The sequence below is a fragment of the Berghia stephanieae genome, chromosome 1 (genome assembly GCF_034508935.2).
Source record: "Berghia stephanieae isolate SIO BIC M18660-M18661 chromosome 1, UCSD_Bste_1.3, whole genome shotgun sequence".
Taxonomy (NCBI): Eukaryota; Metazoa; Mollusca; class Gastropoda; order Nudibranchia; family Aeolidiidae; genus Berghia; species Berghia stephanieae.
This window is the reverse complement of record NC_088360.1, coordinates 84,624,673-84,641,774: the sequence shown is the minus strand read 5'-3', so window position 1 is coordinate 84,641,774 and position 17,102 is coordinate 84,624,673. Positions and strand designations below refer to the sequence as shown.

The 17,102-nt window shown below is 36.9% G+C and overlaps 2 protein-coding genes across 4 annotated transcripts in view; both read left to right on the top strand.

Annotated features, from left to right (window-relative positions):
* LOC144959599 (sodium-coupled monocarboxylate transporter 1-like) overlaps positions 1-1,706 on the top strand; it is a 72,784-nt gene extending 71,078 nt beyond the window's left edge. For all 3 annotated transcript variants that reach the window (XM_078892235.1, XM_078892227.1, XM_078892244.1), the window contains exon 19: positions 428-1,706. In XM_078892235.1, coding sequence (XP_078748361.1) covers positions 428-559 — 132 coding nt within the window. In that variant the 3' untranslated portion in view covers positions 560-1,706. The remainder of the gene's footprint in view (positions 1-427) is intronic.
* LOC144959617 (carbohydrate sulfotransferase 11-like) lies at positions 1,146-16,555 on the top strand. Its single transcript, XM_078892255.1, has 4 exons — positions 1,146-1,244; positions 13,913-14,157; positions 14,400-14,413; positions 15,285-16,555. The coding sequence occupies exons 2-4, from the start codon at positions 14,022-14,024 to the stop codon at positions 16,410-16,412; spliced, it is 1,278 nt and encodes a 425-aa protein (XP_078748381.1). The 5' UTR covers positions 1,146-1,244; positions 13,913-14,021; the 3' UTR covers positions 16,413-16,555.
* Positions 16,556-17,102: the final 547 nt, after the last annotated feature.

Sequence of the window (17,102 nt, the reverse complement as noted above, 5' to 3'; positions counted from 1 at the left end):
ATCATCATCATCTTCATCATTATTATTATTATTATTATTATTATTATTATTATTATTATTATTATTATTATTGTCATTGTTGTTGTTGTTATTATTATTTGACAATCATCATTATCATCATCATCATCTTCATCATCATCATCATTGTTACTAATATTATTATTACTATTATTATTATTATTATTATTATTATTGTTATTATTATTATTATTATTGTTATTATTATTATTATTATTATTATTATTATTATTATTATTATTATATATTATTATTATTATTATTATTATTATTATTATTAATATTATTATTATCATTATTTTTATTATTATTATTATTTTTATATTTTTTTAAATATTATTATTAATAATATTATTATATTATTATAATATTTGTATAATCATCATCATTTTCATAATTTCTTATACAGGATTTATGTCTCAGATCGGAAACAAAGACGAATAAGAATACCGTGAGCGACAATGGAAAAATGGAATATGATAATAAAGCGTTTGACATGAAGACCTGCCCAGAAAATGGAATTACACTTAAAAATGACTGAATGTTTTCATCAACCCCCAAATTGTACCAAAGTATTCTTATGTTATTATTGCAATACTATGAGTGGAATGTAGCATAACCACGCCCCTTGACCTTTAATAAAAAGAGAGCAAGTATATTAACTGTGTGTGTGTTGTTTTCAGGTGAAAACCAGACTATTATCTGCCATGAAAATTTATGTTAAGCTTGTTTGTGTTCATCCATAGTTATACTTGTGTAAAATGAACAATCGTATCTAAGGCAAACTATTTGGAATTTCGTGACAATGGAACATGAATTTGTGTAGAGGTTGTAATTAACGCCAGATGCTGACAGACTACCATGAAAAGCAGTAGCCCTAGCACCAATCCCTGATCTACGCCCAATTGAAGCAGTGATGGAGTTCCATTTATAATGATAACTTGCTACCGATCAGGAAGGTACTCCGGAAACCAGTTCAGAGCAGGTCCTTCGATGGCAAGAGTTTTTGTTGAGCTTTGTCAACAGGATGATGTGGTCGACATTATCAAAAGCAACACTGTGATCAAGCAAGAACAAGATAACTTTGCTGCCTCTTTCCTCCCACCAAATCCAAGCATCAGTAACACACTTTATAGTCACCTGGAACAACTACAAAAGACGTCTAACTTCTACGTCATGGCACAAGACCGAAGGGCTAGAGCTCAGGTGGTCACTGGTTCGGATAAGTAAGTAAATAAGTCTCTTTTGAACTATGTCCTATTTTTACGCAGATTTCTATGGGATCTACAAAACGTTCCTTTCCGTGTTATTTGGAAGGAAACAACCTGTTTTATCAAATTTGAAATGAAATGAAGGTTAAAGTTGGCAGATAATATTTTGTCAAGAAATGGTTTCTTTACTATGGGCATATATACATCTTCATGCAGGCACAAAAATAAACACGCTTTCGAAGCCATTTCCTTCTACTTCTTCAAGATTGCGAGAGTAAGAAGCAATATTGTAGTTCTAGAAGTTGAAGAAACTTATATTTAAAATATTTCATAAACAGATCCTTTCAGTTTCATCAAAAGTTGAGCAGTATTCTTTCATGTAGTTCGCTTTTTATAATCATATACTAAGTTTGACTGAAAAGTCTTGATGCCTGTTGTATTTTCGATTGTATTAAACTCACAAGTATTATATCAAAATATGCAAAATTTATTCTTCTATTAGGCCATCCAATTTTGTTTAGCTATATTTCTTGATTTTAATTTATCTGATTTGAAAGAACCCTTATTCCAACAAATCTGTCGAAGAAACCACACACAAAATTCCTCACTTCCTGCATAGAGATGTGCACCTGTAAACATTCATAAACGGCTGAAACGTATTTATGGTAACTTGTGCGTTGGTATTCAAACAGTTCAAAGCTTGGTAGTGTTTAACTGGAACTGTTGCCGTCTCTACCAACATTAACGACCAGTTTCATCGTGTTCATCCAAAAAGGACGTCTCGTAGTATTTTTCTATTGTTTTTTGTTTGTTTTCAAGGGTTTTACGGCGCTTGCAACACATTTGGGTCATATCAGCGCCAGTAAAAAGGAAGAAAATCGGATAGTAAAGACACTCTTGACGTACAATTTAAAGGGGCTTGAAGAAAAAGGAAGACAATGGTACAAATCATATGTTTAAAATAAAATAGTACATAACAGAGAAATGATTTACAAGGAAAAAAAATAGAATCTCCCAAAACTATAACTATACATTCTACTGTTTCCCTCCCAGCCAATGACTACGGCCAGGGTCAGGACAAAACCAAGTAATATCATTTCAAGCCAAAGACAGAAAGCAATTGGAAAACAGACATAGGGGGATAGAAGACACAGCAAGTACCTCCCTGCTCTATTTTTGCTATTACGCCATTGTAAAATCGTGTTTTTCCAAAACAAGGGGTATAATCTTTGCTTTTTACAGCTATTAACACCAAATAATATATTGCATCCATGCAAATTTTCAGAATTCGGAAATTGTTTTGCCCTTTTATGCTAGTCGTTTTGGGCGCTTCCTTCGTTAAAACATAATTATATTATTAGTATAAAACTTGGACAATGAAGTGTTAGATAGGGAGGAGATGGCACGCATGCGCTCATAATGAGCTCACACCATGCCAGGACAACATGTAGAGATAAAGCTAGACCACTAGGAATCCTCTTCCGTTATTACAGTCATTCCCAGTATGTGAACATTCGTCCTTAAATTATTTTGTGTGAGTATGGATATTTCTCTCTCTCTCTCTCTCTCTCTCTCTCTCTCTCTCTCTCTCTCTCTCTCTCTCTCTCTCTTTATTTCTTTCTTTTTTCTTTCTTTCTGTCTTTCTCTCTCCTCTCTCTCTCTCTCTCTCTCTCTCTCTCTCTCTCTCTCTCTCTCTCTCTCTCTCTGTGTGTGTGTGTGTGTGTGTGTGTGTGTGCATGTGCGTATAACTTCACTTTAGAGAGCAGCAATAAAAAAGCTAATAAGTGTCATGTTCTTTATTTTACATGATTAACAAATTTGAACAAGATGTAGTTCGATTTCACAATGATACTTTATTCTTTGACTTTTACATAGGCTGTCTATTTTTGGGAACCGGGAACGGATCCTAGTTTCGCTTTCGTACGGGACAATAACAATAACATCTTCCATACACTAATTTGGTATATCTAATTATTATCGTGAATGCTTACATTTTTCAGGTATAGGAATTATATGACATCCCTCTTCTTTAAGATAAAGATTTACATTTACTATAACTCAAAGTAGGCTTTAATCTAAGCTGCTCTTAACAACAACATAAAGTTATAACTGTGCACACATACTGATCCATATTTTCATTCTCGATAATGAAAAAAAAAAATAATTATTTGACTTAGTATGGCTAACAATATTAATGACTTATCTCTATTCTATTTAATTATTCTCGACAGTAAATTAGGTATATAATCCATATATTGTTTCTGGTTGGTAGTCCGGTAATCAAAAATGTTTCTGGTAACTGGTAGGTAATCCATTCGAAAAGGTTTGTGTTTGTTGTCTAACTAACCACAATCTATGAAATATGTACAGCTACTGCACATATGCATAGCTCTAGCAGCTTTAACTAGTGTCTAATGGACCTAGTGTGTTTTTTTTTTTTTTTTGCAAATTGGGTGTGGACGTCGATTTTATTTCATTTTCCTTAACAATGGGCATGCCTATGATGTGTATTTTGAAGGTTTTATAACAGTACGTCCACTTCTAGTAGTGTATGGATGTGGTTTAATGGGGTGTTCCTGTGGAGACACGTTGTCTCCACGAACAGGCGTGCGTTCGTGCACTGGCTGTTCTCGCGAAGGTGAGCATGGGGGCTCGACCATCGCATTTGGAGGTTTCTCATGTAGTTTGCCTTGTGGGTCGTTGAGAGGCATATTGTTACCGTTCGTTTTTGGCTTGTTGAAGAATGGAACGTCTCTAAGCTGGTTTCTGTTTCGACGAATATTTTGTCCAATGTTTGATTGGACAATGTATGATCTGGGGTGTTTATGTTTGTGTACTATCTTCCCCGGTATCCATCTCTTTGTGGATTGGTCTTGGTAAACAATCGGTTGTTCGTTGTCGAGAGCTGTTAATGGGCGTGCAGCTCTATTGTAGTAGTGAGCTTGTTGTTGTTGCCTTTGTTGCTTGGTTTTGTTGGTCGTCGTGGAAGACCATCACTCAGGGTTCGATTGAGTAGAGTTTGTGCGGGCGATGGGGTGTTATTATCGATAGGGGTATTGCGTAGTGCAATCATTGACAGATATGGGTCTGAGTTTGATTCCATAGCTTTCAGTAAAGTTCTTTTTACAATCTTTACTTGACTCTCGATGAACCCATTACTTTGTGGGTAGTGTGGGGAGCTTGTTTCGTGTCGGATGTTGTAGCTGTTGATTAGGTCTTTGTATGCGTTGCCGATGAAGTGAGGGCCATTGTCTGATCGGATGACGGCTGGTATTCCATGTTAGCTAATTATCTGCTTTGTGAGAGTTGCCACCTTTTGGCTCGTGCTTTGGCCTCTGGGTATTTTCCTAACAAAGGGAAATTTGAGAAGTAGTCAGACACCAGTAGGTATTCTTCCCCTTTCAGGTAGAATAAGTCTGTTCCTATGGTGTGCCATGGCCCTGGGGTATTTCAGTCTGTACCAGGGGTTCTTTTTGTTGGGCTGGTTGGAGGGATTGGCAGGTGTTGCATGCCTTGGTGATCTCTTCGATATCTCGGTTGATGTTTCTCCAGTAGACTGAGTCCCGGGCGCGCAGTTTTGTCTTCTCAATTCCGAGATGTGGTTCATGCAGTTTCTGGAGTATCTCTTTTTTCATGGATGTGGGTATGATTACTCTGCGATTTTTCATGAGGATCCCCTCTTCCAGACCGATCTCGTCGCGGTAATTCCAGTAAGGTTTCGTGAGAACGGAGGTCTCATGTATTTTCTCAGGCCATCCCGTGAAGACGATCTCCTTGAGCGCATTCAGCTCATGGTCCTTGGCTGTCTCCTCCCGGATTCTCTGCAAGATGTTTTTGCTGAATTGAGGCATTACTTCGTGGATTTTTACATCCATGTCTTTAATTTGATCATTTTTCTCTGGTGACAGCCTGGATAAAGCATCTGCAATTTGCATGTCTTTCCGGGGATGTAGATGAGGTTAAGATCATATGGCTGTATCCTTAACAGCATGCGTTGTAGTCTAGGGGGTGCTGCTTTCAGGTGCTTTAATTGGATCGTTGTGAGTGGCTTATGGTCAGTTTCAACAGTAAATTGTTGTCCATATACGTACGTGTGAAACCGTTCACACCCGTAGACAACTGCGAGTAGCTCTCTCTCTATGTTCGCGTACCTTGTCTCTTCGTCTGTTAATGCTTTGCTGGCGAAGGCGACTGGCTGGCCATCTTGTAGGAGTGTGGCACCCAGTCCCTTCAGTGAGCTGTCGACCTGTAATGTTATCGGCTTTTTACTGTCAAAATATGCCAGTGTTGTGTGACTTGAGATTGCTTCTTTGATTTTCCTGAAAGCGTCATCGTGGCTGGCATTCCAATCAAAGTTGTGCCCCTTTTTTATAAGATCCCTGAGGGGTGCGGTGAGGTCACTTGCTCCTTTGATGAAGGTACTCATGTATGTTGCGAGTCCAAGGAATGATTGCAGCTCCTGAGTGTTTGTCGGAGGTGCCATGTTTTTCAGTGCTGACACCTTGTCTGGATCTGGTTTTACCCCGTCTTCGGTGCATATTATTCCGTAGAATTTAATCTCTTTCTGTTTGATTTTGCATTTTTCTTGTTTCAATTTGAGACCCGTTTCTTGGCATTTGTTTATCATTCCCTTCAGGTTGTCATCATGTTCTGTTTCTGTCTTCCCGCAAACAACGATGTCATCTGAAATTCCGACGACTCCGGGGCAGCCTTCGAACGTCTGGTCGATTTTCATTTGGAAGATATCCTGACTCATCTTTAAACCGAAAGGACATCGTAAGAGACGATATCTGCCGAAAGGAGTGTTAAAGGTGGTGAGGTAGCTGGATTCTTCTTCGAGTCCAAATATCCGCATTTTGCGTCGAGAATCGAGAAATATTTTGCCCCGGACAGTTTCGGTAGGATCTCTTCGAGTGTTGGGGTGACATAATGTTCTCTTCTTATCGCTTTATTGAGGTCCTTTGGGTCCAGGCATAATCTCAACCTGCCGTTGCTTTTCTCCCGGTATACAAGACTGTTGACCCATTTTGTTGGTTCACCTTCACGTACTTTGGTAATTATTTCATTTTCGCACATTTCATCCAATTCCTTCTTTATTTTGTCTTTTAGCGTGATGGGTACTTTTCTTTGAGCATGTATCACCGGAGGGACATTTGGATCGACGTGTATCTTATATTTCCCCTCGAATTTGCCAATACCATCGAAAGTTTCTGGAAAGTTCTGGATCAGATTTTCTTTGGAGTCAGTTTTATTTTCCTGTATCTGGCAGTTTAGAGTAACAAGATTCAATTTCTCTGCTGATGGTAACCCCATTATTGCTGCTCCTTCATCTTCTGTGACATAGAATGTTGCTGAATGCTTTATTTTGTTGTACTGACATTCAATTTGGCATGTTCCAAACTGTCTGATCTTATGGCCACCATAACCAGTCAATATTTTGTGAGATGGAGTGAGTGAGGTTGGTTTCCCATCTTTGTCGATGTCGTCGGGGAACATTTGTTTGAAAAGTCTCAAGGGCAGTGCATTTCCTTGAGCGCCTGTGTCTACCTTGACTTTGAGTGTAGTTTTTGTTGTCTTGTATTGTGGCAAGTCGATTTGTATATATGCGAATGCTTCATCCCTCTTCTTTTTAGTTGAGTCTATTGTCTGGAATTCGATGCAATCGAACATTACTTCTTCACCAGAATCGGACTGCTCACGAACTTCGTGTACGGATTTTGATTTTGTTTGGTTGTATTTTAGCTTCCTGCAGACTTGCAAAATGGTTCGGTTTTGCAGTAGTTGCATGTTTTGTTTCGAGCAGGGCATTTCGTCGGATGGTGAGCCGTGCCACCACAGTTGAGGCAGTGAGAGAAGTTTGGTTTGGTTTGGTGAGTGGGTGCTTTGGTACCTTTTCGGTGTCCGACAGGACGGTGTCCTGAGTCTTTTCTGAAGGTATTTATATCAACATGATTGACTTGCGGCGCGTTTTGAATGCTAGATAACTGATGACCTGTTTGCCTCAATTGATCGTGCTATGTCTAAGCTTTGTCCAGTTGAATGTCCTCATCTTGGAGCAACGTTCACGTATTTTGTCGTTTTTCGTCCCGAATATGATTCTATCTCGGATGAGGGAGTTTTTTATTTCGCCATAATCACATTCCTTTGCGATCAGTCGCAATTCGGTGACAAACTGGTCTATTGTCTCATTCTCTTTTTGGAGGTGGGAGTTGAAACGATATCTGGCCATGATTGTGTTCTTTTTAGGTTGGCAGTATTCACTGAATTTGTCAAACAGCGTCTGTACTGGAGTGTCTGTTGCCAATGACCAGGTATTATAAATATCACGTCCTGCTTGTCCAATGTAAAGTAGAAAGTAGCTCGATTTTTGCTCATCTTTCTTTTCGGCTAACGGACCCGTTAGAAGGAGTTTCATATGTTGGCTCCAAGATCGCCAGTTTTCTGCGATATTGCCGCTTTCAAAATCCATGGATGGCGGTTTAAGTGCATCCATTGTGCTTCGAATGATTGAACTTGATTTTCTGACCTGACTGTTACGATAATCTTGAGTTTCTGTACTGACTGAGACTTGATTTTCTGTTCAGATCGAGATTCGATTTTCAGCGATTTTCCTACGCAATATAAATAAATAACAGTGTAAATGTACTTATAAACTTGCCTGACACCATATCATGTTCTTTATTTTACATGATTAACAAATTTGAACAAGATGTAGTTCGATTTCACAATGATACTTTATTCTTTGACTTTTACATAGGCTGTCTATTTTTGGGAACCGGGAACGGATCCTAGTTTCGCTTTCGTACGGGACAATAACAATAACATCTTCCATACACTAATTTGGTATATCTAATTATTATCGTGAATGCTTACATTTTTCAGGTATAGGAATTATATGACAATAAGAAGCAATTATTTTGGCAACAAAAAATACAGGACAAAAAAAACTTATACAAACTATGTGAATAAAATCAAACACCCCGGTGATTTGTATTTTTATTTCCAGAATAAAGCCTTGATTGATTATACTAATAAGAACATCATTAAACACAAGGAACAAGCTGTTACAATTTCGCAAACTGAAAAGACAAATTTTAAGCATTTTAGCAAGAAAATCGTCAAATATCGACTAATTAAAATGACCCTCATCTTGTCAAAAATTCTCAAACCTGGAACTTCAAGGAAATAATAATCTTCATTTTTAATTGTTCTGACATGCATTTAAGTGTTATAATGGCCTTATATTATTCCTCCAACCAAAAAAAAGATAGTTCCCACCTCCCATTCTGTCCTTTTCTCTATTCCAATTGTGCCCGGTAGGAATGTCATTTATAAATGTATTTTAAAATGTCATTTATACCGTGATAAAGTGTGTCATCCACACCATTCGGGTAAACCGCAACACCCCCCCCCCCCCAAAAAAAAAAAAAATTTAATTACACCTATTGAGCCAATGGATCATGAAGAAACCTCCAATCATAACATTCTAGATGGACACAGAAAACAAGGTCCAAACGTAATAACAATTGCTGAAACAGCTCGTAATAATCCAAAATATGAAGCAAAAGCTATCCAAGACAGATTCATTGTTTACTTCGACACCACTGGTAGAGGGACACCACTGTCCCTGTATCTGATTTCTTTATTCGGGTTAATTTCTGACTGAGTCTTGGAATGAGCTCACTTGGTTTTGTCATGACCATGGCCGTAGACTAAGAGGGAAACAGTCAAATGAGTAGTATTAGTTTCTTTAATGTAATACTAAATATTTTTGTTTTGAATACACTATTTTGTATACAACTTTGAGAGTGTTCAATTTGGTGGATGCGTGTGCTTGTGTCAGGCTGCACTGTCAGGATGGAAGTTTCAGGTACTCTCAAACCCAAGCACATTGAAAGTTAGCTCTTGGAATCTAATTCATAATAATGCTAAACTCGGGACCCTGTGGATTATAAAAATGAATAAACAAAAATGAATATAACAGCTTCAAAAAAGAATAAAATACCAAATACGGAAAGTCTCAGGCTCAAAACCCTTCTTCAGCCAACAACAGAAAACAATAAAAACATAAATACATTACTAAAAACCAGATCAACGACAGAGAAGACGTAATGAATGTCTCTGTCGTCAATCTGGAGGAAAATACGTTGCGATAGAATAATGTCCTATCTAAAGGACAGCAGGCAAGAAGTAACGTTCCATTTAAAACAACATGAATTGAGATAAATTCCGGCTCACGTGGACTATTTTTCATCGATAGAGCACTCAACTCCCAAGCAAACGATCAGTACTTCGTCTCAAGTGCAGTCGAGTTCCTTGTTTCCCCCACGGGATTATAGCTGCGATATCCATCAATGACTCTCTTTTCGACTACTTAAGGTTTTTTTTACTAATTAGATTGACACGTTGAGCGCGATTGGGGGGGGGGGGGGGGGGGGGAATTAGTCTGATAGCTTATAGGTAGAGCAGTCAACTTGCGTTCTTTGTCTCCAGTGCAGTCGAGGTTTTTTGGGCGAGGTATTTTGGGTTTTTGTTGTTGTTGTAATCCCACCCTTCACTCAACTTTGAATGGGTAGTTGATATAGTTAGATCAGGAGGAAGGTACGTTGCTACAGCATAATGTCCTATCTAAAGGACAACATGTACTAATTACTTTCCATTTAAAACAACTGGAATTCAGATAAAGTCCGACTCTCGTTGACAACTTAAACTCTTCAACTTGCTAAAACTAAAACAATATAAAATAAACTTTCGTTGAAACATTTGAAACAGATCAATACTGAGCTTAATTAAATTACGATAATACTATATTTACATCAATAAATACTTATTATAACTATATTATAGAATGGTTGATAAATGTCGTATAGTACAGATGTTGTTAACAGAAGTTGTTATTGATCAAACCCAACCCCGTGTATTGACTACATAACATTATTGCTTGCTTCGTATTAGATTAGCTGTGGCCATACGCAGATGCTTGTTCATTTTGTTATGTTCATGTATGAGTGTGATAGTTCGAATTGTGAAATATATTTCAGACCGCTGGAGAAAATCGTAAGCAGGCCCTAGCAGTGAATTGTTTTTAACTTCATGATTCTAATAATTTCTCATACTTCAAGGTAAACAATCAAGACAGATTGAACAAAACATTGTGTTGGTTTATATTAATGCCGGGTCCCGATAGCTCAGCTGGTAAAACACTCGCTTCACACGTAAAGGGACGGAGATCGATTCTGAGTGCAGTCGAGCTTTTTTTCTGACCTCCTGTCCACCCAAGTAAGATTGATAATAATAGTAATAATGATAATAATAATAATAATAATGATAATAATAATAATAATAACAATGTTAATAACAATGTTTCTCATAGTAGTAGTAGTAGTAGCAATAGAAGAAGTAGTAGTAATAATAATAATGTTTATAGCAACGGTTCTTATAGCAGTAGTAGAAGTAGTAGTTGTTGTTATTGTAGTAGTAATATTAATAATAATAATTTTTTTTTAATCACAATAATGTTAAAACAAGGTTCTTGTAGTAGTAGTTATTAGTAGTAATAATAATGATAATAATATCAATGATTGTAATACAATAATAAACCTGTAACTTGTGTAAACATTATTGGAAATCCGTATGACATTTAATAGTCTTATTATCCATTGGGATCATTTATGTAGAACTATGTTTATTATTTAGAGAAATTATTCACGATAGATAAACACATCAAAAGCCTCTTATTTCTTACAAAGATCTGACGCTCATAAAAACATTAAAACGTCTAAGCAAAGTAATACGACCATGATATACGCAATACTGTAGTTCTCTATGTCATAAAAGTTTACCCATAAAACTCATCCTTCAAAGATCGATCGATTAAAACGACCCTCATCTTGTCAACAACAACAACAAAAAAACTCTCAAACTTGAAACTTCAAGGTATGTTGGTTTTTTTGTTTTCAGAGTACGGCAGAGTATTGGGGTTACGTCCTGATTCGGATGATGATCAAGTTCACCAATCGTCAATTTTTGCTGCTTGTAACACGTGTCTTCATGTGAAAAGACTGTCGTGTATCAGATTATTTATTCAGCATTTTAATCCTTATCAAGCTGTTTGACAGGCCGATGCATTATTGGTTGTCACGATTGTAAAATTCAATGTAGATTTTTAAATCAATTCTGATCTTCAGTTTTTACTCGGAAATTTATATGACATGAAATATTCAAAAGCCTAAAGGACATCTCGTAGTATTTTTGCTATTGTTTTTTTTGTTTGTTTTTAAGAGTTTTACGGCGCTTGCAACACATTTAGGTCATATCAGCGCCAGTAAAAAGGAAGAAACAAACAGATCTCGCATTACTGGTTTAACCTAAAAAAAAACTTAAGCATTTATATAGAGCAATATCAATATCAACTGAAAGCGCCTTACATTGGGTCCCTAGCCAACAACAACAATTAACATGAAGAATGAGACATGACGCCTACATGAGGCGATATTACATTTTTTCCGACGAAGACAGCGCAATTAACGGCCAGGTACTCAATTTAAACCTGAATACGCTGAGAGAATGTGAACAAAGAACCGTTTCCAAGGACCCAACTATGTTCTGGTCTCATTGTTCTAGCGTTATTCATTCGAGCTAGAGAAAAATATTCTCCATGATAAGAATTTTGAACAATTAATCCATAAAAACATTCATGTACTAGACGTAAAAATATGTAATATCAGCAAATAATATAGATTCATTCGTCAGAATCTTTGGATCTTAAGCTAAGTTGTTAGTATTTGGGATTAAGTTCCAGGCCGCAAATTCACACCAGCATAGTTTCCGGCATCTTAAAGACTATGATAGATCGACAGAAGAGCCACGTTCTCCCCAGCCAGGCGGAGTTGTCGTACCAGTAAGGTCAGGGGTTCGAGTGCCCATCGTTGCCGCGAAATTTTTATTCTCTATTGTCTTCTGGCACTTTCCTACTCACTTCAATTCTTGTAATTTTTAGGACCCTGACATTTTCAGAAACATATCTTTAACTATTCACACTTAACCTTGATTTCGGCCGTGAGATCACTTGAAATGCCTACATTGACCTGTCGCCGAAAACAACCTAGGCTGCCCGCCCTATACAAATCCCATCATACGCAGATCAAAATTACAACAGACATCGATCCACAACTGTCATACATCGCACCCGTACCACCTACTCCTTGACATACACAGTCAACAGATCAAACACAACATATATGTAGGAAACAGAGATTTTTCCCCACGAACCACTAAGTTCACTAAGAAATGGAACAATCTGTCAGAAGAAATAGTGACAGTACCAAGTCATGAAGAATTGGAGAGATCTATTTTCATTTTTCGTCCAACCTAGTCATTGATAAAATTCTTTGTTGCTGTACAACGATTGGACATTTCTCAGTAAATGTAAACACCCTGTTTTGTTGTAAACATACCAATGAGTCACGTTGGGCAAAATGACCAATTGTGACGTTGGACATTTTTCAAACTGTGAATACTTTTACCTATGTAGGTCATACTGAGCACATTTTGCAATGTGACCAATGGCCTCGAGGACACGGAAAGGTAATAATATCGATCATCCCCATTCCTGACCGCTCTGAGCGAAGACAACATGACGCAGCGCTTATCGGCATCATGATGGCTGCCCGAACGAAGAAGAAGAGGAAGAAGAACTGTTTCAAACAGCAAAATTGGAATGGTTACGTCAACAACAGCTTGAATGGGTGCTCCGTTGTCAAAACAGTTCATATTTAATTTAAATATAAAAACTAATATAATACACTACAATATGGTAATTGTGGCAGAGAGGCGACGTCACACCTTCTACTCTTCCGGCTCCAAACTCATTGGAAGTGTGTATGTAACCTCTCCTCTGAAGGAATAATAATGAATAGGTTATATAATTAACCATAAGTTGGCATAATTATTTTCGTAGCGGGATGTATGGGCAGATATTTAAGTTTACAGGACGTTAAAGAGCGAGGATGGATTATCTTTATTGACGACCAACACATATTTAGACAAGAAAATGTGAGATTTTCCCTATTAAACTAGAAGATCAATTACACAAGGTATGTATCCAGTCCTGCGGAATGAGACCGGAACTAGTTTTTTACATCACACTTGGTTCCCTAGTAATTAGTGGTACTGAACTGTCATTGCTTATTTTGATCACGGTTGTAAATAGTTAACGACTGTCTTCTTTATTCAAACCTCATACACTGCTCTGGGTTGTCGTAAAATTTTTTTTAAAAATGCGTTCTCACTTACTTGACAGGTATTATCAAAACAGAAATATAATATGTGCGGCTATGTGGTCAAGTGGTATGACACTTGCCTTCGGACCTTAAGGTTCAGGGTTCGAGTCCGGCTCTGAGCGGTATGATATTAATATGTACCGTCTCTGTCCGAATAAAATTGTAATATCGCGTCCAGCCTATGTCCAACATGTTAAGTGTTGCTATTGCCTAGGTACACCTTGTAAAGCGGTACGTTTGATAGCTATTAATGCGCTATAAAAATGCTCCATTTTTAAAATTAGGATGATGGAGGAATAATTTGAATTGAATCAGTATAATATGCTACAAACCCTCTTAATAAATTATGCTACATCATGGGTTTTTTTCTCATTTCATTTTACCCCCCCCCCCCCCCCCTAGATATATAATTCCCACTGGTTTGACGCACAGTGCAAATGCAATTGAAATGACATTAACCCCAGATAACATTTCAATTCAATGATATGGACCAGACGTAACAGTGATATGTATGAGTCACCTCTACTTCTTGAACTTTACCATGCGGCCTGTGCGTTTACACCACTTCATCTCTATTGTTTTTGTTACCACTGTCTTTGGCTTGCTCTGGAAGACTGTTGAAGTTGTCATTGAACATTCAAACAAAGGTATGATTCTCTGTTAAATATTAAACTTGAAACACTCATTCAAGGGGCAGCGTGGCTCAGCGGTGCGGTCTTTGACCGATCATAGAAGATCATTTTCTCTTTTTTCCTTTAGAATTATTATAATCATTTCGTTCAATAACTGTTCTAAAGCTTTTTGTAACAATTCATTATTTACTTTAAAATATATACGCATTACCGCTTCTAGCATTGGTACACAGATGTCATTTCAAATTTTTCCACAGATTATATTGAAGACGTAAGTATTTTACAATATTTTACCACTTATTCTATTTCTTGATAAAGTTTAAAATCTATGATGGTTATGATCACGACAACAAAGACGACGACGACGATGATGAGAGTGATGATGATGATGATGAGGAGGAGGAGGAGGAGGAGGAGGAAGAGTAGGAGGAGGAGGAAGAGTAGGAGGAGGAGAAGGGTAGCGGTGGTGGTGGTCGTGTTAAGAGGGATGTTTTATTGTGCAATATGGTGGTGATGGTGAAGAGGATAATAAAGATCATTTACCAGTCATACAAAAACAGGATAAAACCAGAACAAAACACAATCTAAATCTGATATTATGTCGAGATAAAGCAAACAAATGTTGGCATTACAGTCTATATAATGAAAAGCGAACAAAGAAAGAATGCTCTTAGTATGGAGAGTGGATGTAGATTATCTATCTGCAGATAACTCTAATTTTAAAAGTTTGATCGTTCTCGTAATGATTGATATAAATCCAGATTTAAGGGGTGGGGAACAAGTATCTAATATAATATCATTGTATTCATTCACAATGGGGCTTTTCGTCAACAACCTTAACAGTTAACTGCCGTACTCTGGAAACACACGTATTTAAATATTTGGCCTGAAAACTCGTACTTTTAATATGGATTGATTTAAATGACCCCCACATTATCAAACGATGTTTTGGAAGTTTTTGATAAGATGAGGGTCACCTAAATCGGTCGCTATTTGAAAGACGAGTTTTCTGGCCAAATCTTGAAATACGGCAGTTAATTTTTTGGATATCAACATGACAGACTGTATCTCTATCATATGCATTGTATATTGTATGGTTTGTTTGGACAATCGACTCGTAACAAATTTGTTTACTATTTCAGACTATAAGCTTTGAGTCAGCTCTCTACCAAAAAAGCCCGGCAAAGATAATAACCGACAACAAATTACAGGATAATCATCTAGCGAAAGCTGTGCAAAATTCAATGCAGGATCGTCTCGAATTGATAAATAAGAAATGCCAGGAAGGATGGAAGCCCCAAAATGATACACTTTTCAAGAAACTGAATCTATTCTTTTTCGATACTAGAAGGAAGCTTGGCTATTGCCATGTCGCGAAAGCTGGCTGTACTTTTTGGTTACGGATATTTACATACTTGACCAGAAGAAAAGAACTGAAATATTTTGGAATCTCAAACCCATTCATGATTCAACGCATCCACCTGCACACCGGATCTTTGTCACCTATCATGTCAAATCATTGGCCACACTTCGAAGATGAGATTTTCCGTCACAGCTTCAGATTCTTCTTTGCAAGAAATCCATACGCAAGGTTATTAAGTGTTTACTTTGATAAATATTACCTACTCGGCCACTCACTTACACGATTTATACCCGATTTAACTTGTGACTACTCTAAAGCGATTACATTTAAACATTTTATAAATTTCGCCTTAGACTCGTCAGACCACCACTTGCTGCCAATTTCAGATCTCTGTAATCCTTGTGTGTTTAAGCCCCATGCTATTGGTAAAATGGAAACGTTTAAACCAGATGCACAATTCATTTTGGATAAGGCTAATTATGGTTCAATCTTAAGACACTATAATCACAGTTATCGTGTTGAACTTGAATTAGAGAGTGTTGTGAATGAAAATTTTGAATATTTGGCCAATATTCAGGCAAGATACGGAGAGGACTGTTTGTCAGCTAAATCTTTGAGTAATAGAATATGGAATGTTTTTATGTATAATGGGTATATTCCCCGTAATTTGACCCTGCAGGATGAGGGAATCAGTTTTACTAAATATGGATTTTTGATGTATATCAAGAAAATTGTTTCCGAATACGCTATGAGTGAGGATCAAACAATGCAACAACAAAAGCAATATCTATTCGAGTTTTACTCAAAAATTGGAGTTGAGAAAATCAGAAAATTACAGCAACGGTACTTGGGGGATTTTGAATTATTTGGATATAGCAAAGATGTGCCGAAAAACACAACATCGTAAAATGCAACTTTTAAAAAACTCCAATCATCATCAAATTGTTTCATAGATCTAAATGTTTTGTAAGGTCTATCGCATAATTTGCTGACAGTTGAAGTTTGAACCTATCCTTTGATTTTGCAGGAATAATATTTTGTAAAACTAAACTTTACCGAAATTAATTATTTCAATAAAATTCGTTCATCAAATGCACCTTGACCTGATTCGGATAGTCCGAGTAGTCATTATTCAGTTTTTAAAATGGCAGTCTTTGTTAAACCAAAAGATCCCCACATTTATTGCGATCGATATCTAAGCAAGATACTTACTTGCTCCACACGCCTGATCAATTGTACAACCACACAAAATTATGTGTATCTAATGAGAACTAATCACTCAACTGGTGGTCGAAATAAAATAACAAAAGGGCGGAATAAGGTCAATTTTATTCTTTCTATAGTCTGCAAAAACTAGCTAGATTTGTCGGAGCAGGCTTAAATAATCTTCAGATTAATCTCGTGAACCGCTGAATAACCCTTTACATACGAGAATCGATTGTATTCTAATCTTAATCATCATAATTTATTGTTGTTACGATCGGGATAAGAACAACTGCGATACAATCGTGTTAGTGAGAGTGCATTTCGATATACCATTATCATTATTTTATCACTATGTTTTACTAGTATCATTGCCATCACCATAAACATCATC

Coding starts and splice junctions, on each gene's coding strand:
- LOC144959617 (XM_078892255.1), top strand. CDS start 14,022: ATGAGTCACCTCTACTTCTTGAACTTTACCATGCGGCCTGTGCGTTTA.